Source organism: Anguilla rostrata, chromosome 3 (genome assembly GCF_018555375.3).
Source record: "Anguilla rostrata isolate EN2019 chromosome 3, ASM1855537v3, whole genome shotgun sequence".
NCBI classification, from domain to species: Eukaryota; Metazoa; Chordata; class Actinopteri; order Anguilliformes; family Anguillidae; genus Anguilla; species Anguilla rostrata.
This window is the reverse complement of record NC_057935.1, coordinates 67,959,315-67,979,248: the sequence shown is the minus strand read 5'-3', so window position 1 is coordinate 67,979,248 and position 19,934 is coordinate 67,959,315. Positions and strand designations below refer to the sequence as shown.

General features: G+C 42.2%; 2 protein-coding genes across 2 annotated transcripts; both read left to right on the top strand.

Moving 5' to 3' along the window:
* Positions 1–646: 646 nt before the first annotated feature.
* Positions 647–11,956, top strand: LOC135251740 (macrophage receptor MARCO-like). The gene is made up of 15 exons (XM_064329466.1): positions 647–804; positions 1,370–1,480; positions 2,420–2,731; positions 3,506–3,559; positions 4,200–4,289; positions 4,807–4,914; positions 5,162–5,206; positions 5,603–5,701; positions 6,238–6,291; positions 6,686–6,784; positions 7,018–7,071; positions 7,667–7,720; positions 9,625–9,705; positions 10,480–10,650; positions 11,217–11,956. Exons 1-15 carry the CDS (start codon positions 687–689, stop codon positions 11,345–11,347), a joined length of 1,581 nt encoding a protein of 526 aa, XP_064185536.1. The 5' UTR covers positions 647–686; the 3' UTR covers positions 11,348–11,956.
* Positions 11,957–15,007: 3,051 nt separating this feature from the next.
* spp2 (secreted phosphoprotein 2) lies at positions 15,008–19,295 on the top strand. Its single transcript, XM_064329471.1, has 6 exons — positions 15,008–15,100; positions 15,762–15,889; positions 16,508–16,630; positions 18,283–18,405; positions 18,674–18,725; positions 18,887–19,295. Exons 1-6 carry the CDS (start codon positions 15,049–15,051, stop codon positions 18,964–18,966), a joined length of 558 nt encoding a protein of 185 aa, XP_064185541.1. The 5' UTR covers positions 15,008–15,048; the 3' UTR covers positions 18,967–19,295.
* The last annotated feature ends 639 nt before the right edge of the window (positions 19,296–19,934 follow it).

Here is a 19,934-nt window from a genome sequence, read left to right as displayed (position 1 = left end):
ACGGGACCGCCGAGTGCTGAAGCGTGTAGCGCGTAAAAAATCATCTGTCCTTAGGTTGCAACACTCACTACAGTTACAAACCACCTCTGGAAACGATGTCAGCACAAGAACTCCGACTGGCCTGCACAGAGCCCTGACCTCTACCCCATCAAACACCTTTGGGATGAATCGGAATGCCGACTGCGAGCCAAGCCTCACTAATGCTCTAAATGCTGAATGGAAGTAAATCCCCACAGCCATATTCTAAAATCTACTGGAAAGCCTTCCCAGAAGATGAGAAGGTTGTTACAGCAGCAATTGGGGGGGTGTCCAACTCCATATCAATGGCCATGGTTTTAGAATGAGACGTTCAACAAGTACATATGTGCGTGATGTTCAGGTGTCCACATACTCTGGGAAATGTAGTGTATTTGCACCCATATCGGGGGAACCTCGCAGGCATTACAGCCCTTTCACTATACTTACGGACTTGCACTGTATGCAATCTGTAAACATTGTACACACAGTACGTCGTGACCCTTTCCTCCACAGCCACTGGAAATCACCAGAAAGAAACATCTGACTTGGCAGATTTATTCTGTTTACATCGTCCTTCCTTATTTGTCTCGCAGAAATGGGGATGTTTTGTTTTGCGTAATGTTGGTTGGTTAAGAAGGCTTATCTTGGGGCACGCACGTCAGTCAGCCATGGATACGGCAGTGGATAAGCCAGATGGGAAAGCCACCATTTTCAGTCAGGACAACCCACACTACGACCTGGACATGAGACTCAACAGGGCTGATCACTTCGAGCTTGAAAGCAGCGGTAAGGGCTTGGTTCCAGTATGGACACATAGAGCGATCACATTTATGCAGTACATTGCATGGTTTTCATGTTGTATGTTGTTGCGGTTTATCTTGTTCTTTTTGTCCTTAGTGCTACCGGTAGTTTAATGGTACTGCTGTCATTATCAATGGTGGCATGTGAACAAGGGCAGTAGTGTAATATAATGGGTAAGGAACTGGTCGTGTAACCTAGTTCCCAGGTTTGTTTCCCAGGTTGCTTGTACAAAGCTATTGCCTTAATTTTAAAGCTTGAAATTCTTATATTCCATCCCTGCAACTTGACACTAAATAGTTGTTTTTTAATAGTGAAGTTTTGCTTTCTTGCATTTCTTATTGGTGCCAGATTCTTCAAAGCAACTGTCAGATCATAGCCATAGCCATATCATGCACTATTCGTAGTGTGCAACTGAGGTTCGTGGATTTGGCCTGCTGAATTGTAGCTGGTCAATATCCCACTTAATCACGTACTGACTTCCACGTTTTGAGTTTTCAAAGAGCTGAGAGAACACGTGCATGTTCAATAACGGTGTTTATTGTTTTTTCAGATTTCAAAAAGATGGAGAGGGAAAAACCAGGTGGAAGGAAGAAATGTCTTGCTTTCATAGTGATCTATCTAATCCTGCTGACAGCACTCAATTCATTCCTGCTTTACAAAGGTATAGAAAATATTCCTTGATTTCAGTCATGTACAAATTTTCTGAATAACCTAAATCTAATAGCATCAATGTTTACTGTATATTGTGTGAGGTAAAAATTACTTCAGCACAATGCATAATACTTACTTTTCAGCAACGATCATAAGTAAAATGTATGTTTGTGCAAAAACTTAAAATATGGGTGTAAAATATGTGTAAATTTGTATGTAAGATTCAGTTTAAACCTGTGTCCAGTCTATTAGCTTGTGTCCAGTGTAATTGCAATTATCAATATATTCTTTTGAAAATATGATTATGATTATGAATAGGATGACAAAGTTTGAAGTTGCTCAACAACCTCTCTGTAATTCTAATGTGTAATAACACCCTCTCTGTAATGACAACCTGTAATTATACCCTATCTGTAATTCTAAAGTGTAATTACACCCTCTCTGTAATTCTAAAGTGTAATTATATCCTCTCTGTAATTCCAATGTGTAATTATACCCTATCTGTAATTCCAATGTGTAATTACACCCTCTCTGTGATTCTAATGTGTAATAACACCCTCTCTGTGATCCTAATGTGTAATTATACCCTATCTGTAATTCTACAGTGTAATTATACCCTCTCTGTAATTCTACAGTGTAATTACACCCTCTCTGTAATTCTACAGTGTAATTACACCCACTCTGTAATTCTAAAGTGTAATTAAACCCTCTCTATAATAATAATGTGTAATTACACCCTCTCTGTAATTATAATGTGTAATTACACCCTCTCTATAATTCTAATGTGTAATTACACTGTCTCTATAGTTCCAATGTGTAACTACACCCTCTCTATAATAATAATGTGTAATTATGCACTCTGTAACTGTAATGTGTAATGGCACCCTTGCTGTAACTCTGTGTAATGACACCCTCTAGAACCCTAATGCTGGAAGCGCACTTTCCGCAGTGTTAACATTGCAGAATGAGCTCCACCGCATCGCTCACGGGTCGGCCGCAGCCGATTGGCCGTCGTCCTCCACCAATGAGTTCCTGCACGCGGGGCCCCCCCCAAACAGGGGCAAAGGCCGCCCCCCGCCGCTAAGGAACGCCAGCCTGGAGACGGCCTCCTTGCGGGAGAGCCTGGGGACCCTGGAGGCCCGGGTGGACGTCCTGTGCGGGGGGCCGGGGGGGTTGGGACAGCTGAGGGCGGAGCTGGGCGCGGTCAACGCCAGCACCGCCCTCCTGCAGAACAGACTGCTCGACCTGAACTCCAAACCAGGTGAGACGAGAGATTCCAGCCAAGCCACGATTCCGGATTGTGTGTGTGTGTGTGTGTGTGTGTGTGTGTGTGTGTGTGTGTGTACCTTTAGCAGAAAACAGTCAATGTCAGGACAGTCAGCGGCCGACAGGGTGATGTTGGACTGGTGACTGAAGCAGGATGAACAGCACTGCTTGGCTTGAATATGTTTTTGTGCCTTTTTTTAACAGGTTGTAGATGAATGTATATTCTCTTATTTTAGTACAGTACAGACTACATCTTGTGTTATTCCCAACCTGCTGTTGTTGAAATGTCAGTTGTATGCTGTGTATTTAAAGCTTTAAAGTTCCAATGGATCTCCTATACACTGGAAATCTGGATTAGGTGATGGAAAAATTTGAGGAAACCCGTTGTCTCAAATGATTTAAATTTTGACATAAGCTAAAACATAGCTGGTTAAGTAGTATGTACTTACCAGTCTAAATTGAACATAAATTTAAAAACGTATTGTGTTGAGTGATCTCTGCCTAACATAATTATTGCGTGGAATATTTCTCCTGAATATTGCAAAACACTTATTTTGATTTGGTAAATGTGAATGAATTTCTCTATAATAATTCATTAATGAGCACAATTGTTTTTTTTTAAATAATGAAAAACACCATCCAAGTTCACAGTTGGGTCATGATATTTTAAATCTAATATTGTATTGAATTTGAATGTGTCACTCATAATATGACAACTTAATAAACTTAATTAACATTGTAATAAACAAATGCTGTGTGAATGCTGCAGGTCCTCCTGGTACACCTGGACCACAGGGACCAAAGGGAGACTCTGGTACTAAGGGTGAGCTTCCACCAGTTTCAGTTGTGTCAGCAGTTGCCATGGCAAATCTGTGTGCATGAATTAACACCTGACAGAGCTGGGGGAGTTTCACACAGAAAAAATATAGGCAGCTGTAATAATTCTGCGTTTGTCTGGATCCCAGTATTTTTTTCTGATTGGAGAGAGGCTGAGCATGCAATTATATTTACACCATTATATGATGTATTATATATTCAATACATTCCCCTGCACTAAAGTGTAAGAACACAAGTATGCAATTAGAACATTTTAGTGCTGATGCAACAATCACTTCTAGTAACTGAAAGCAGTGGCGTTCTAGAACTCTAGCTGAAAATAAAATCTAAAAAAAAAAAAACATTCCAAAAAAGCCTAAACTTCAAAGGCTTAAAACATTCCTTTAAAAAGCATAGCAATTTATAAAATGCTCTTGTGTGTATATTTTTTGACCATGATTTTCAAGGTTGTCAGTTCCACGTCAATGTACAGTATGAATTTCTTTGGTTTAGCCACATTGAAATACACTCAGCTCAATTAACTATAACTCATATTTCGATAACTGCATAACCTCAAAACTATAATCACACCTCTGATGTTGCCATCTGACATCCACAGTATATGATGTGTGTTTGTTTTAATGAAGGTGTCGCAGGCTCAAAGGGTGAGCAAGGTGATCAAGGCTTACCAGGACCCCAGGGGGTAGCAGGTGCACAAGGAGAAAAGGGAGATCCAGGTGCGCATGAGTACTTCCTGCTCTCACCCAAACATTTGATCTACGTTCATCTGTGAATGTCTGAAATATAAACAATATAGCAAAGTATACATTGTCAACATATATTATTGTATTATTATTATTAGTAGTAGTAGTAATAGTAGTAGAAGTATTATAGTAATAATAATGGATTGCATTTATACAGTGGTTTTCTCACACTCAAAATGGCTGCGTCCAGATATCAATTGTATCGACTGATATTTATTGCATCAATTTTAACAATACAATCATGCATATTCGGTGAATTATTGCAGGAATAATTAAAATGCATCTTGTTTCATAACTGTAGTTTACGACATAATGCAGCTACTGTACATAAAAGTTGAAATAACAAATTGCCGTTTACAGTCCCAGTAAATTTCTGAAATGTGAATCTGAGCTGTATGTAGCGTATTCATTTCAATGCTCGCGCATACTGACCTGAAAACGTACGGGACGTTTGCTTCTGTGTTCTGATTGGTGGGGTGTCTCCGTGCAGGTGAACCCGGAGGGACGGGTCCGCGTGGCGCCGACGGGGAGAGAGGAGAGCCCGGGCCAATCGGCCCACCTGGACCGACAGGATCCGAAGGGCCACCTGGACAGACAGGTACATCACTGCAACACAGGCAGAGTGCCACACTGAGCACGTTACACTAATAATGACACACTGAGAATATTACGCTTGCAATAACACACTGAGCATGTCACACGCTATTATACTCGGTCATAATGTGACCTGCTTACTGTATGTGGTCAAGGCACAGTAGTATAATTTGCTAAGCCTAAGTATACAATAGGCTTAAAGTGCTGGCGATGTTCAGGGAGTGAATTCTGCATTCTCTCCTATGTTCCAGGTTCAAAGGGTGACCCAGGAGAACAGGGGGCACCTGGACACCCAGGTGAGTGTCCACCTGTCGCCTTTACCTCTAACCAATTATCGTACAGAGCAGCCTTACAAAACTTAAACTCAGGAGTTGGAATGATCAGATTGTGGGTGCTGGAGAGATTGGCCTTCAGGCGATGGGTCAACAGCCAGATCTTTGTGACACAGTGAGACTCTCTGCAAGGATTACTGCAATGCATTCACACGTGTGTGTGTGTGTGAGTGTGTGTGTGTGTGTGTGAGCGTGTATATGACAGAGAGTGTGTTTATGCATGTGTAGTAGAGTGCGTGTGATATTTACGTGTACTCACACGCAGTGTGTGTTCTTGTGTGAGAGAGTGTGTTTGTGTATATGTGGTAGTGTGTGTGATATTTAAACATGCAGTGTGTGTGTGTGTGTTTATGTATACAGGTGCCCTAGGTGCAAAGGGAGAGACTGGCAGTACAGGCCCCCCAGGACCGATGGGACAGGCAGGAGAGAAGGGAGACCAAGGGTTCCAGGGAATACCAGGCACTACATTTATCTCTATTTGTGTGTGTGTGTGTGTATGAGAGGGAGAGAATCCAGACTTCACCCGATATATTATTTTCTCTTTTTTTAAGGTAAAATTAGGTCAATGAGTTTGTTAGAGTCTCTTGCTTCATAACCATGTTTTGTTTTGTGTCTTGAGTCCCTTGTGCAATTAATATTTTTTTTTACATATTCTTGACACTCACCAAGGTTTCCTTATTTTGCCTATTTTTACCCATTATCTTTTCTGTTTTTGGTATTTTTTGCAGTCAGTAACAGAGGGATGAAATTATTCACAACCACCTCAGCAAGGCCTTCTCAATATCTTCAAAAATAGGAACAGTACAACAGTACAAAATTACTTGAAATTAAATTGAAATTGAAGTCATGCCAGACCCCATGTCATGCTGTATGTGCATTAGAGACCATCCCAGGCAGCCGGTCTGCCTGTTACATCACTCAGAGTTTGGTCATGCTGTATGGTCACAGGAACCTGAGAGTAAACTAAGCCTAACCATCACCTTTCATCTCTACAGGGCCTCCGGGAGAACCTGGCTCCACTGGACTAAGGGGTCCCAAGGGGGAAACTGGTATGCTGATTGTGTGTGTGTGTGTGTGTGTGTGTGTGTGTGTGTGCGTGTGTGAATGTGTGTGTGAATGTGTGTGTGAATGTGCATGTGTGTGTGTGTGTGTGCGAATGTGTGTGTGTGTGTGTGTGTGTGAATGTGTGCGTGTGTGTGTGCGTGTCGTACGTGTGATGGCGTGTGTGTGTGACTGTGTGTGTGTGTGTGTGTGTGTGTGTGTATGTGCTGATGCACAGTTGGTTGTGTATATACGCAAGGTTGAGCATTTGTGTTGATGTGCAGTTTCATATGTATTTGTGCGTGTATGTGTGTGTGCATATGTGTGTGCATGTTTGTTCGTACGTGCGTCCCTGTGTTCTCATATCTGGCCATTAGTCTGACAGAGCTGTGATATGCCCAGGAGCTCCAGGCAGATTTGGGCTGGCGGGGGTGCCAGGAGTCCCAGGGATGAAGGGGGAGAAGGGTCTGAAGGGAGACACAGGCCTTCAAGGGCAGAAAGGTGAGCGATACTCAACCCGATCTAACCGATTCTGCCCCTGGGCCATGAATTAAAAGTCTTTGAATAGCAATGTTTTTCAAAATTCCAAGTCAGTGTTCTAGAACTCCACTGCTTTCAGTTACCAGTGCTGATTGTTACATCAACATTAGAATGTTCAGCTGTGAACATTCTAAATCACATATTTGTAATATCACACCTTAAAGGGGTTAAGCTTGTTTGCCATCTCTGTTTAGGGTCACCAGGAATCCAGGGACCTACGGGTCTAAAAGGGGACATGGGACGGTCAGGTAAAGTAGCATTCCTGTCTTTGGGGCAGTGCAGCACATTTAGTTCAAGGAGCTGTGCTTGTGACTGAAAGGTTGCAAGTTTGATTCCCAGCTGTGTGGGCTCTTCCATTGAACCCCTGGAATGTGACCTGGAGTGCTTCAGTAAAGTGGATTTAATGTGACGGATGGTTTGTAAAAATGCAACCTGTCACTCTGGATGAGAATATCTGATAAATGGCTAAATGTGATCTATAAATAACGATAATAAATGTTAATGTACGTAATGCATAATATGATGTTCCAACTGCCACAATGAATTAAGTGGCTTTTGATCTGGGTCCTCCTGCCCTGATCGCACAAAGAAATATCTAACTATCTATGAACATTCAGAGGGTACTGAGTGTGGTTCATAGCCAATGATCAGAACTGACATTGACAATATTACCGAGGAGGCACGTGGTCAGGTCACGTTCCTCGATTGAGTCTAGTTTTCGTATTATAATACAATAAAATACAATAATATTTGGCTGTGTGAAAAACAGAAAGCGCTGTCCTTATAAGAGCAGCCTAAGGGATGTTACCTACGGTGCATTACTTACGATTCGTCTCATTCTAGGGTCAAAAGGGGACACAGGACGTCCAGGGGCCACAGGAAGTAAAGGAGAACGGGGTAAGGAACGAACGTAACCCTCAAACCGTTCTGTATGGTGAGATAGAATGTTTTACAGTAAAAGTCAATGACTGTGAACAGCCATGACTCAGAGTCCCCCCTGTTGTGAGATTTCACAATGACCGGGGTGGTTTTTGTTCACTGGCATTGCTTTTCCGAGCATTTTACTTCTTGATTTGGCAACCATTTAACTGCTGACTAAGCAGAGACTCTATCGGCCACAGTCAAGAGTCAGAACTAGATCCAAAAAAAAAAAAAAAAAAGCGAGGTGTTTACCCAACTGGCGATGACCTTGCATGAAATTTGAGCATGTGCAAGGGTGGTAACATGCCGCAAGCAGTTAAAAGTAGCGTCGTTTGTAGATCAATAGATGGAACAGATTACGCATTGATCATCCTCGTTTCAAGCCAAGTTCTATGGTCTTCAGTTAAAAGCTCAATAAATTTCAAAGGACAAGGGTCAAACTAGTAAGGAAGCAAACGAGGGCGATCAACCCTCAGGCTGCCATTTTGGCTCACCAGCACGCTTCCTATCTTAAAAGCTCATTAAACCTCAGTTGCCTGGATGTCCATGGTTCACCACACACCAGGCACTCCCCCCCCCCCCTTTTTGTTGAGTGAAGTGTGTCCCCTCCTCAGACCGAATGACGGTGCAGGTTTTCACTAGTGGGTTGTGGAGCGATAAGCACGCGGTGGTTTCGCATCACATTTTTTTCCAGTAAAGCGTGTGCTTGTCCGCACTCTCCAGCAATGACCGAGAAGGTTACAGAGACGAGAACAGAGTCATACCAGCTGGACATGGTAAAGAAGTAGGAAACTGGGGGGGGGGGGGGGGGAGAGAGAAGAGAATGTGCAAGTTCCTGACACAGCACATCACAGCAGAACATTCAGCTGGCTCAGAAGAGGAAGCTAAGCCAACACCACTTTCACTCAAGTTCATTTTCCTTCTGCTGTTCCACTGTACGAACATGACCAGTAATCCATGTTCCTTGCAGGAAATGAGTAGGTGTTTTCAAGCTTGAGTGGAACAATGTCACCGATAGCACTTTCAGAATCATGTGCTACGCTGGATTCTATTTTTACTGACTTTCGTTTTCCAGCGAAACTTCAGTTCTCAGTTTCAGTTCTTCTGAAGACTCCGTTGGATAAGAAACCTTGACTCACAGCTTCAGGCAGAATTGACATTCATTTTTTACCACATTCTTCTTTTTCTTTTTCTGGATTTCCTGGCGAATACGGAGCGAATGGGGCTAAGGGTAAAAACACGATGGCGAACATTTGCACTCTGTCATAGAACCGCACTGCACATTATTTTAAGCACAATCCCAACACCGCACACTGTACAATAACGTAGCCGAGTATTATGGGGCGACATAGCTCAGGAGGTAAGACCGATTGTCTGGCAGTCGGAGGGTTGCCGGTTCAAACCCCGCCCTGGGCGTGTCGAAGTGTCCTTGAGCAAGACACCTAATCCCTAACTGCTCTAAGCGCTTTGGATAAAAGCGCTATATAAATGCAGTCCATTTACCATTTACATATATCAGCTCAAGAGAACAGATGGTCTGAAAGTCAAAGAGATTATTGGTTTAAACCAGTAATGGGTCATTTCGGTTTTTGTTTCCAGCAATTACCCTGGCTAAATGAGCTAACTGGCTATACACTGGTTCACTCGTAGATCAGATCACAGTTCCACATAGGGGATACAAGGACAGTCTTCGGCTCTCATTCGTGAAAATTATCAATAATTGTATAGATGAAATGTAAAAATGTTAAAAAGGCTAATTAAGTAATCAAGGCCGGAAAGTTTGCGTGAAAACCTGAAATGAACACTGCCCTCGCTGCCCGCCCCAGGTACAAACACTCAGCACACGGGTGGGAGTTCTCATTTCAGCCTGTTCTTCGTAGGGGACAGGGGACTGCAGGGGGAACAGGGCAGGCCTGGCCCCCAGGGGCCACAGGGGGAGAAAGGATCAGCCACCCAGGCAGGTGAGTTACCTGCGCCCCCCCTCATACTCGCCCTGGATTCAACCTCGCCCTCCATGTGGAGCTCTGTGCCTGGTTCCAGGCAAAAAATCTCTCCTGTTCTGGGGGAGTTGACACCATGTCATTGATTCCTGTCAATCACGCAAGTACTGGTTACACACTGTAGAGGAGGCACGCTCAAATCAGGCCCTCGAGGCATGTGGCACTGCTGGGTTTCATTCTTCCCCTCTAACTGGAACTGATTTAAACCGGGTGAGTTGAACATCTCGCCTGTCAGTGGCATCAATAATTCAATTAACTATCAGGTAAAAAAAAAAAAAAAGAAAACCAACAGAATTATTATTATTGTTATTATTTTATTGTCCTTTTGTCTTTTAAACTGGTCTTTGTGTTTTTATTGTATTGTTTTAGGGTTTTGCCATTTCTGATTGTACAGCACCTTGGTCAGCTGTTGTTGTTTTTAAAGTGCTTTATAAATAAATTTGGATTGGTCGCTGTTTCCTTGGCTGGCCTAATTCAAACGTGAGCAGAGATAAGTGGCACAGGACAGCACCTTTAACTAGCCCAGGAGGTAAGAGCGGTTGTCTGGCAGTCGGAGGGTTGCCGGTTCAATCCCCGCCCTGGGCGTGTCGCTGAGCAAGACACCTAACCCCTAACTGCTCTGGTGAATGAGAGGCATCAATTGTAAAAGCGCTTTGGATAAAAGCGCTATATAAATGCAGTCCATTTACCATTTAACTGTTGCTCCCCTCCCCTCCCCCTCTCCACCGTATTCAGCGTCGCCGGTGGTGAGGATAGCTGGAGGGGGGTCCCGAGGCCGGGTGGAGGTTTTCCATGAGGGCCTGTGGGGGACAGTTTGCGACGACAGCTTCGACACCCTGGACGGGACGGTCATCTGTCGAATGCTGGGCTACACGCGGGCCACCAGCATTTTCACCGCTGCTGCAGGTAATCCCGCTCACCTCTCAATACATAACATAACATAACATAACATTACATCATTACATCATCGTTCATCTCATCTCAATACATAACAATAACATAACATAACATTATATTACATCATTACATCATCGTTCATTCATCCAAAGTGACCAAAATATATTTTCTTGTAGTCATTTAAAGGTGAAATCTTTTTTGTTTATACTAAATATGAAGATCATTGTTTCATGCTGACTGTGTGTTCAAACCACGATAATGTGCAACTTTTCAGACCATAACATTGCAAGTGCAAGCCGTACGCATTGTTTTGGTTGGGATGAACCAATTCCTAATGAAAGGGATATTATTTACTCTATATCTGGTCTCAAACCATGTCTAGGGTGATTTTTGAATCCACAACATTTATTTAAACTTTTTCTGTAATCGTAAGGTGTGATTGTGTGTTCCATTGCTTTTTTTCCCCCCTCTGTCCCAGTATCTTTCTCTAGGTTTTGCTTGTGTGCGCTTTACTTAGCTTTTTTTTTTTTTTTACGGTTTAACTGACACATCCTTCTGTCCGTTGCGGATCTCAGGAACAGGGAGAATCTGGTTGGATGAACTGGGGTGTACTGGCAGGGAGAGCAGTATCTTCCTGTGCCCACACAGTGGAAGCGGGGTCCACAACTGCAACCACCAGGAAGACGCAGGCGTGACATGCGTTTAACAGCCAACACAGGGTTGTTATTGCAGTCAGCCATTTTAGCGAGTAGACTGGCTGGCTGGCTGGCTGGCTGGCTGATTGACTGACTGATTGGAGACACTGGAGCCCAATAAGCTTTGAGATATGTTTTACTTTCATTTGGAAGGTGTACCAGGTGTACCATCATATAACTTGGTATATCCAAAGGCAGAAAGTGATGCATTTAAGAATCAGTGTGAAGCCATACACAATCCCCCTACCAGCAGCAATGCTGTAGGTAGCAGTCCTCCTCAGCTGGATCTTTAGTACAGCACTGTTTCTGTTTATAAAAAAAATAGCAATGATATTATAACCTTGATATTATGAGCATTACTAATAATATTGTTGTCAGGAGAGCTGCGTCATATCTGCTTGTTGCTGTTTGACACGCTCAAACGTTTCTCTGGGCACGTCTCTTTGTTTCATTTTTCACTAGGTAGTGTAAAATCTATAAATACTAAACTTTTTTTTTTTTTTTAAATGTATTTTATGTGTGACCTTGGATTAACTGGCTGCTGTCCTTGTGTCAGCAAAAACCTGGGTTTCATCTAAGTATCCTGTAAGTTTTCTGAAATAAATAAACGCTGAAAAGTATCTCATTTGTATAGTTTCTTTTTCAGTAAAAAAAAAAAAAAAAAAAAAGCTGCACGTTATTTTACTTTTATTTTTCCATTGTTAAATGCAGCGATCACTGAACCAAACCCAAGTATGCCTTACAATCATGCCAAGCATTGGCTTCTACAATGTTTTTGTTTGTTTTCCCCCACAATGTTGTGAACCACTTGGTGATAAAGACATTTAAATTAGGACAACTAAGATTACCTGAAGGACATGCGTTTTAAAATATACTTTAAATGTGATATGCTTTCAAAGAGGGTACAATAAAAGTCAAAAATCATCTAAATTGAGGTCTAATGTGCCCAATGTTTTTTGTTTTCATTTTTTTTTTTTTAAATTAATACCTGGGAACGGGCCAAATAATTATGGTTTCAACTGCACTAGTCCCTTCGAACTTCGGGAGTATGTGCAGTGAAATGGATTTTGGACTGCAATTATGATGAATGACCACTGCATGGAGACAAACACAAGATTATGGGAAAGAAACATATTCAGAACTTTCCCCATAAGAATTCACAATTAAAATAGGTAAAGCACTTCCAGGAACAATCTGTTTCAATACTGGATTCAGAGTGAAAGTCGACAAGGTTTATCATTTGGAATTACAGAAGGAAAATGGATCAATAATGAGACATTTAGTTATCAATACCTGGCCAAACTCCCTTTTTTTTTTTTTTAAATCTGAAAGCAGCATATTTATTCATTGTATAATCATGGGTCATGTGATCAGCGTGAAGACTGATGTTGAGTCTTCACGCTGATCAATGTGAATGACACGACTTCCACGCACACTGTAACCAATCGGCAGTAAGAGGGCTTAAATACTTCACCGGATTCACAGGACGCTGTTCTTAAATGTCTTTCATCGGAGGTAACTGAACAAGCCCTAGATAAAGTTGAAGACTGTTTTGAGCAGCTTGAAAATGCATTCTCACTCCTCAATACTGAAACTAAGAGGCAAAGACATTTTGAGAAAAAATGGAAAATCGTTGAACCAGTAGAGCATGTGTGTGTGCGTTGTGATGTGCGCAGAGATAGAAGTACTGGTGTATGCAGTCAAATTCCAGTCAATGACAAATTCATGTCTATTTTGGGAACTCTGGAGTCAACGTTTACCAACCGGGAACTTAGCAACTGTTTCCAGCAAGTGAAGCTTCAAGAAGATTTCAAAAGACAAAAGACAGAAGCATTTTCAAAGACATTAATCATGGTTCATACCTCAGAAATCACACATTCTTTGCACAGGAAGAACATGCGCTTCAGATTCAGCTTTATTATGACGATTTCGAAACGGCCAATCCGCTCGGATCTAAAAAGGGAATGCACAAACTTGGCTGCATTTACTTTATTTTAAGAAATTTGCCAACCAAGCTAAATTCGGTTTTGATGAACATTCATCTTGTGACGCTTTTTCATTCAGAGGACTTAAAGAAATATGGTTTTGGTCCAATCCTACAGCCTCTTGTTCATGACTTAAAAGTTTTGGAGACACAGAGAATCCAGGTGCCCTTTTCAGACACACCATTGAAGGGGTCTGTTATTCAGGTTATTGGTGATAATTTAGCAATACGCCCTTTATTTTTGGAGATCTAGTTGACTGGGACAACAGTTATTGGAACGTGATTCTACTTTTGATTCAGATCGTCAACATTGTATTCTCACCAATCATAACAGATGGTATGACTTATTACTTGAAGAACTTCATTTCAGACCATCACAAACTTCTTCAGTCGGTGTTTACAGATATGAGGCTGATCCCAAAGCATCATCTGATGATTCATTATCCCAGATGTATTAGGAAAATAGGTCTACTTATGCATATGTGGTGTATGAGGTTCAAAGGGAAACACAACTTCTTCAAGAAGTCTGTGAATAATTTTTAAAACATAACCAAAACACTGGTAAAGAAACATCAGAATCAGTTGGCTTTTCATTGGGAGAGTATGTATTTTAAAAGATTTTTTTGGCCCTGTTCAACATGTCTTAACTAGAAATCTAGAGAGCAGTGAGGTCTTGTCAAACTTTGAATGTGTCTAGTGTCTCCACTACTTCCTGGGTGAAAGACTATGGAACAGAGTACCAGATAGGAATGTTTTTTTGCACTAGTATTGAAAATGAAATGCCTATTTTCAACATTATCAATATCATAATCAAGGATGATGAAGCATTCCTTTTGACCACTAAAGTTATTATGATGTATTTCGATGATCACCTGAATGCATTCAGCATTGAGGAGGTGGATGATGTGTTCACTGTCATTTGTGTGGCTGATCTGTTATATTATAGACATTATGACATGGCAGTTTTCACCTGACAATGATGAGAGAACATATATTGTGCCCTACTGCTGTTTTCTCGGAGATGTGCATTGAATTGTCTGAAATATTGAACGTAAAAATGTATTTAATACAAAGTTTATTTTCTCTACCATTTCTGCCATTTGTCTTTTATTTAAGTTAGTGGGGGAATTTTACACCCAATGGTGTTATTGGTATTTACACCCAATAGTGTTACTATTGGTCATTTTCAACCCTGCGTTTTGTTGTCTTCACACTACACTGGTGTTGGTGTTAAAAAAAGCAGTGTTCCTTTTTAACATTTTATTTTAACACCAACACCAGTGCAGTGTGAATACAACGCTTTAAAGTGTTGTGTAGTGTTGATTTTTTTAACAATGTAGAGTGTTGGATCAACTCAAATTGGGTGTTAACTTTTTAACACTTTCAATTTTTATGTGGACGCATATAGACACTTTGTTGGTGTCAATCTAACCATCTGCTAAATTCATAGCTGTATTTGTGGGGGGAAAAAAAAGTTTTCTTTGTTCAGTGGGAACCTGCGATGAGGGATCTTTGTACCACTCTGAGGTGCTTGACTGTTTGCCTGCGGGTCGATACTGTTTGTGTTGAACGTGAAGCCGAGAGGAACAAACAGAACAGAAGGTCATGTGTCCACAAGGGAGGAGATGGGCGGGGCAGGGCACGAGGGCAAGTTGCGAAGGGGGCATTTATTTAAAGGAGAGGACAGGGGGTCTGAAATGCTTTTTGGGCTCTAGAATTTCGAGGAAGATGAAGGTGACCATTCTCTGCCTAGTCCTGCTGCAGTGTCTCTGCTGCTCTGGTGAGTGAACCGCTGTTTGACCTTTGACCTCTGACCCGGGAGAACCAGGTACATTGCTATCAAGAGATCCACGAGTGAACTGAGCGCTAAGCTAACGCAGAACACATTTTGCAGTGTGTGACTCAACCGCAATCTTTCACACTTTGCCTGAGGCGCAAAGGCAAATTGCAATACAATACAACAATGATCAGACCTCAATTATAAATGAAAGGGGCCACAGATTGGGAGAGTAATGGAGAACAATCAAAAGTTACATGATGTCAGACTTGGATGAATAGAGAAGGAAAAAATCAGTTTATCTTGCAATACACGGATAGACAGGGATCGACAATGTGAGAATGGGAACGGGTATGCACACGCTGCATACCCCCCTTATCAAGTGTTTCAGCCTCGTAAAAAGACTTAATTTCTTTATTCTTTCTCTCAAGTAGAAAATGTTAGCTTGTCATTTTTTTGCTTGACAAAACTTACCACATCACCACACTGTCACACTGCCTTACCTCAAACAGTCTCACCTCATCACCTTATTTAACAAAACACTAATGGAAATAAAACATTTTAAAATAAGACCGAAATGTTAAGATTGACTTATTTTTTTGTTTTGTTTTGGGCAGTGCATGCAGAACTGTGCTCACCTCTGCGCTTTACTCCGCCTTCACAGGGCGTCCCCGGCTTAACTTTGATTTGGCGCCCGTCGCTGAGAAGGCTGTTCGCATGGCCCTCACCCGGGTCAATGACCAGTCCGGCAGCGCCAACCTGTACGGAATTACCCACAGCTCCGTACAAAAAGTGAGACTGCCACCTCTTCAGAATGGCAATATACACACATATCATTTTCCATCGCATATTTTTTTTTTTTTTACCGTGCATCTACCTAAATGTAATCAATAGTGAAGAGCTGGGTGATTGACGTCGTACTGTGTCCGTAACTGTATACGACTATCAATGAAGTAATGTGACTACCAGCTATTTTCAATATAGGCACATAATGCACTGTTATGACAAAGACTGTGCCTTTGGCTCGATTCTTGTGGTCAGTAAAAAAAATATAACTTGTTTTCAGGTTCAACTGCAGTTTTGCCTTTCATTAGAACTGAATCTATGTAGCAGAAAACAACACTAACATGACAGTGCAAATATGACTGAGATTCCCCAAAAACAATCTCCAGATCGCTCCACCGCAGATCCTTAAATGGGAACGACTGTATGTTTAAAAAGGTCTGCATGCCCTCAAAATGAATGTAAACTGCACTTTCACCTCATATTCACACATTCACATTTCGTTTGAAAACCAATGCGCTGCGGGTACATAACCGACAAAACGAACAAAATTCTGACACGGACTGCAGAGTACAATAACACGATCACCCGAACACCTGCTTAAGTTCTCTTCTCGTCTTCCTCCAGGTCATCCCTTTCGGAATGAACATCTACGACCTGAAGCTCAAATTCGGAATCAAGGAGACGGTCTGTCCCAAAGCCTCAGAAAGCGACCCGGGGAAGTGCCAGTTCAAACAGGGATTCTTCGTGGTAAGGATCCGACCGGACCTCATAAAGACTGCCTTACACCTTTATAGGCATAGCCGTACGTCTAAAGCACCTGTGCGCCCAGTAAGGAGGACAAATTCATCTTCTTTTCTCAGTGATTTTCACACACAGGAGTTGTGTTCTTCTGTAAGCATGTTTTCATCAGTTTGTCTGATGTCTGTTAATTAGCCTGTTCATTTCTGTTGCTTGTTCAAAACTACGAAGTGTATCAATAATTCTCACAATTGACTTTTCTTTGTTTATTTTTTTTAAACAAAACTGCCACAAATATCCTGGTAACCCCACTGACCAATCCACAGGCAGCACCTGATATCTAGTTTCAACAACCACCTAAACTCATGAGTAACAATATGGACATTCCATATGAAAAATTATAACCAGTCTGGCCAAGATTACACAGACTTGATATGTGGACTGCCAGACAACTTCACTGACAAACAAACAGTGCAGAAGCACCCGTCTTTCGGGTGAAAGGACACACAAAACGGGAATCTGCAGGAAAGGCAGTGTGAGCACTATAACTTCGTACCGTTTAAGGTGAGATCACATACGTGATTAGAATGTTCTTAACTGAACCTTCTAATGCCGATGTAACATTCACTGCCGGAAATTGAAAGCAGTGGAGTTCTAGCACTCAGTAACACTGACTGAGAATTCTGAAGGGAAAAAAAAAACATTCCAAAGAACCTACTCTTCAAAGGGTCATGTGCTTCATATTATATATATATAAGTGTGTATCTATAAGAAATACGTGATTGATTTCAGAAGCCACAGGACAGAGAAGTGGCAGCAGTGTCACTGGGTTCAGTGCTTGAATAATGCAGTTGGAAGGTCACTGTCTTGGCAGTGCACTGTTGACACTGGAACCTAGGTCCCAATTTGAATAAATTCTTGGCAAAATCAGTCAGTTGAGTCATCCAGAATTTGAGTGTCCCACTTCATGCACTTGTGCCCACTTGGATTATTGAGCATTGTTAAATGTGTAATATTTTTGCTCTGATCTGAGGAATCTCAAAAAGTGCGTCAAATTATGGAACTGGTTCTTAGTTCAGCGACACATTGTACTGGTCTGCATCAAATCCAGATTATGGGATAAAGTTGTGTCAGACTGTTATTTATGTTATGTTATTACGTTATATTATTATACTTCACAACTGGCCACAATTTCACCCAAAAAGGGGGAAAGAGAGGTCATTCCTCGCCTCATTGCTCAACAGCAACGCCTCTGGTTGATGGGGCACTCGCCAACTGTCTTTGGCCTTCCTCCAGCACAGGAAGTAGACCATAGAGTGAAAAAAAGGAGCAACTCATATTTTGACTGCATTTTCCCCATAGTATTGGCCTACAGATACCACTGGGAATTTCAAATAGGCAAAAATGAAAATATGCTTATTTCAGACAAGTACATATAATATAAATTGTTGCATGGTCAACATCAGCTCTGGACGTCAAACAGCTGTTAACTTTTTAAGGTGCAAAATCACAGATGCGTGTTAACTGAGCATTCCAATGCTGATGCACAAATTGCTGCTGGTAACTGAAAGCAGTGGAGTTCTAGAACCCTGACTTAATTTTAGGGGGGGGGACAATCCAAAAACCTATTCTTCAAAGCCCCCTCCCCCCCCCGTCCGCAGCCCACAGCTTCCTGCTCCAGTCGAGTGCGGGTCAACTCAGAACTCTCTGAGCTCGTCTCCCTCACATGTAGCCGCGCCGGCAGCTCCAGCTCCAGCTCCAGCTCCGAGTCCAACAGCGGGGAGGTAAGGCACGGAGCGGGAGGGAGAGAGGGAGAGAAGAGAGGGAAGGAGAGAGGGAGGGAGAGAAGGGATGGATGGAGACAGAGAGGGAGGGAAAGGGAAGAACAATAGGAAAACAAAGAGGGATTGGGGAGTCTATCACTCTGTTGGGGGGGGGGGGGGGGGAGATTTTCATATTTAACGATGCTATTTAATACACAAAGATAAATTACTTGACCAAGACACAGACAAAAGCATGGCCACAAATTAAGTGCCTTTTTTTTACGTGCAGGTGCTTTCAAGGCTGAGTGGGACGAACAGGCAGAATAACTTCGGGATGGGAGGTGAATATATATATAAATCATTTTCCTTTCCTTCCATACATTCCAGTAGATATATTATGTGATTATCAATGGGAACAACTGTTTATGTAAAGATGTATCGTTACATATATCACACTGGTGCTGTCACAACATAAAGAAATGTCCCGTTTCCACCCGAGCAGACCCGGTGAACAGCGCCATCCGCAGGACAGTCGTGGACAACCGCCTGGATGGGAACGGCCTGGATAACTTCATGGAATAAAGAAGCAGGGTGCACGGGGGAAATTAAGCTTTAGCGCAAAATACTAAAGATAATTGCTACAATTGCAGATAAAAAAAATAGGCCTAAAAAAATAAATTAATAAAATAATTATAAGAATAATGTGAGATCTGGAAACACGGCAGTGATGACACTTGGGTATAAACAGTGCTATTACACTTGATTGTTCTTCCGGAAGCTTCTCCCCCCTCTTCTTTATTCTCATTTCTCTCCACGTGTGCATGATTGCAAAAGGTCAGAGCAGAGCCAGACTCACAGCACATACAGAAAAACGAATCAATATTAAATCATTCAAATAAAAAATAAAAAAACTTAACTCTCTCACGTTGTGATTGGCTCAGGTATCGGTGTCATCTCCACTGATTGGCCACCCGGCCGGAGCTCCACAGCCAGACAGCTGTGAGCGTTCATCTGCGATTCAAGCGCCGATTCAGGGAAGACACCAGACATCGTCCGTCGCGATACGAACTTCCCAGAGCAGCACAGCTGTGCTGGTGCCGTCACATCATCCGCTGACCCAGAAACACACACAACATCCCCACAGCCTCGTTCCACTTCCCCCACCGATCACAGCCTCCCGACCGCAAACTGTGTAAAAGCTCCCGACTCGCCAAATAGAGTAGCGGCATCCTGCTCTTCGCGACACATTTCACCCTCAGCTCACTCACGCATAAAATATCGTTACTCTGACTTTTCACACCGTGGCACACAGAACACCTTCCTTCACGTAACGACTGCACCAAAATGGCATCCAGAGATCGCATCAACCCGCAATGATTGGCTAAAACGACCAGTGACTGACCGGATAACGTTGGTCCCTATACTTTTGATTTCTTGAAACCTTACTCTCCCATAATCTTACACAAAATCGCAACCCCATATTCTCCTGCAAGTTACACGGTCAAAATGCACATTTAAAATCCTGCTACTGACTTCGGAATTTATCGCTT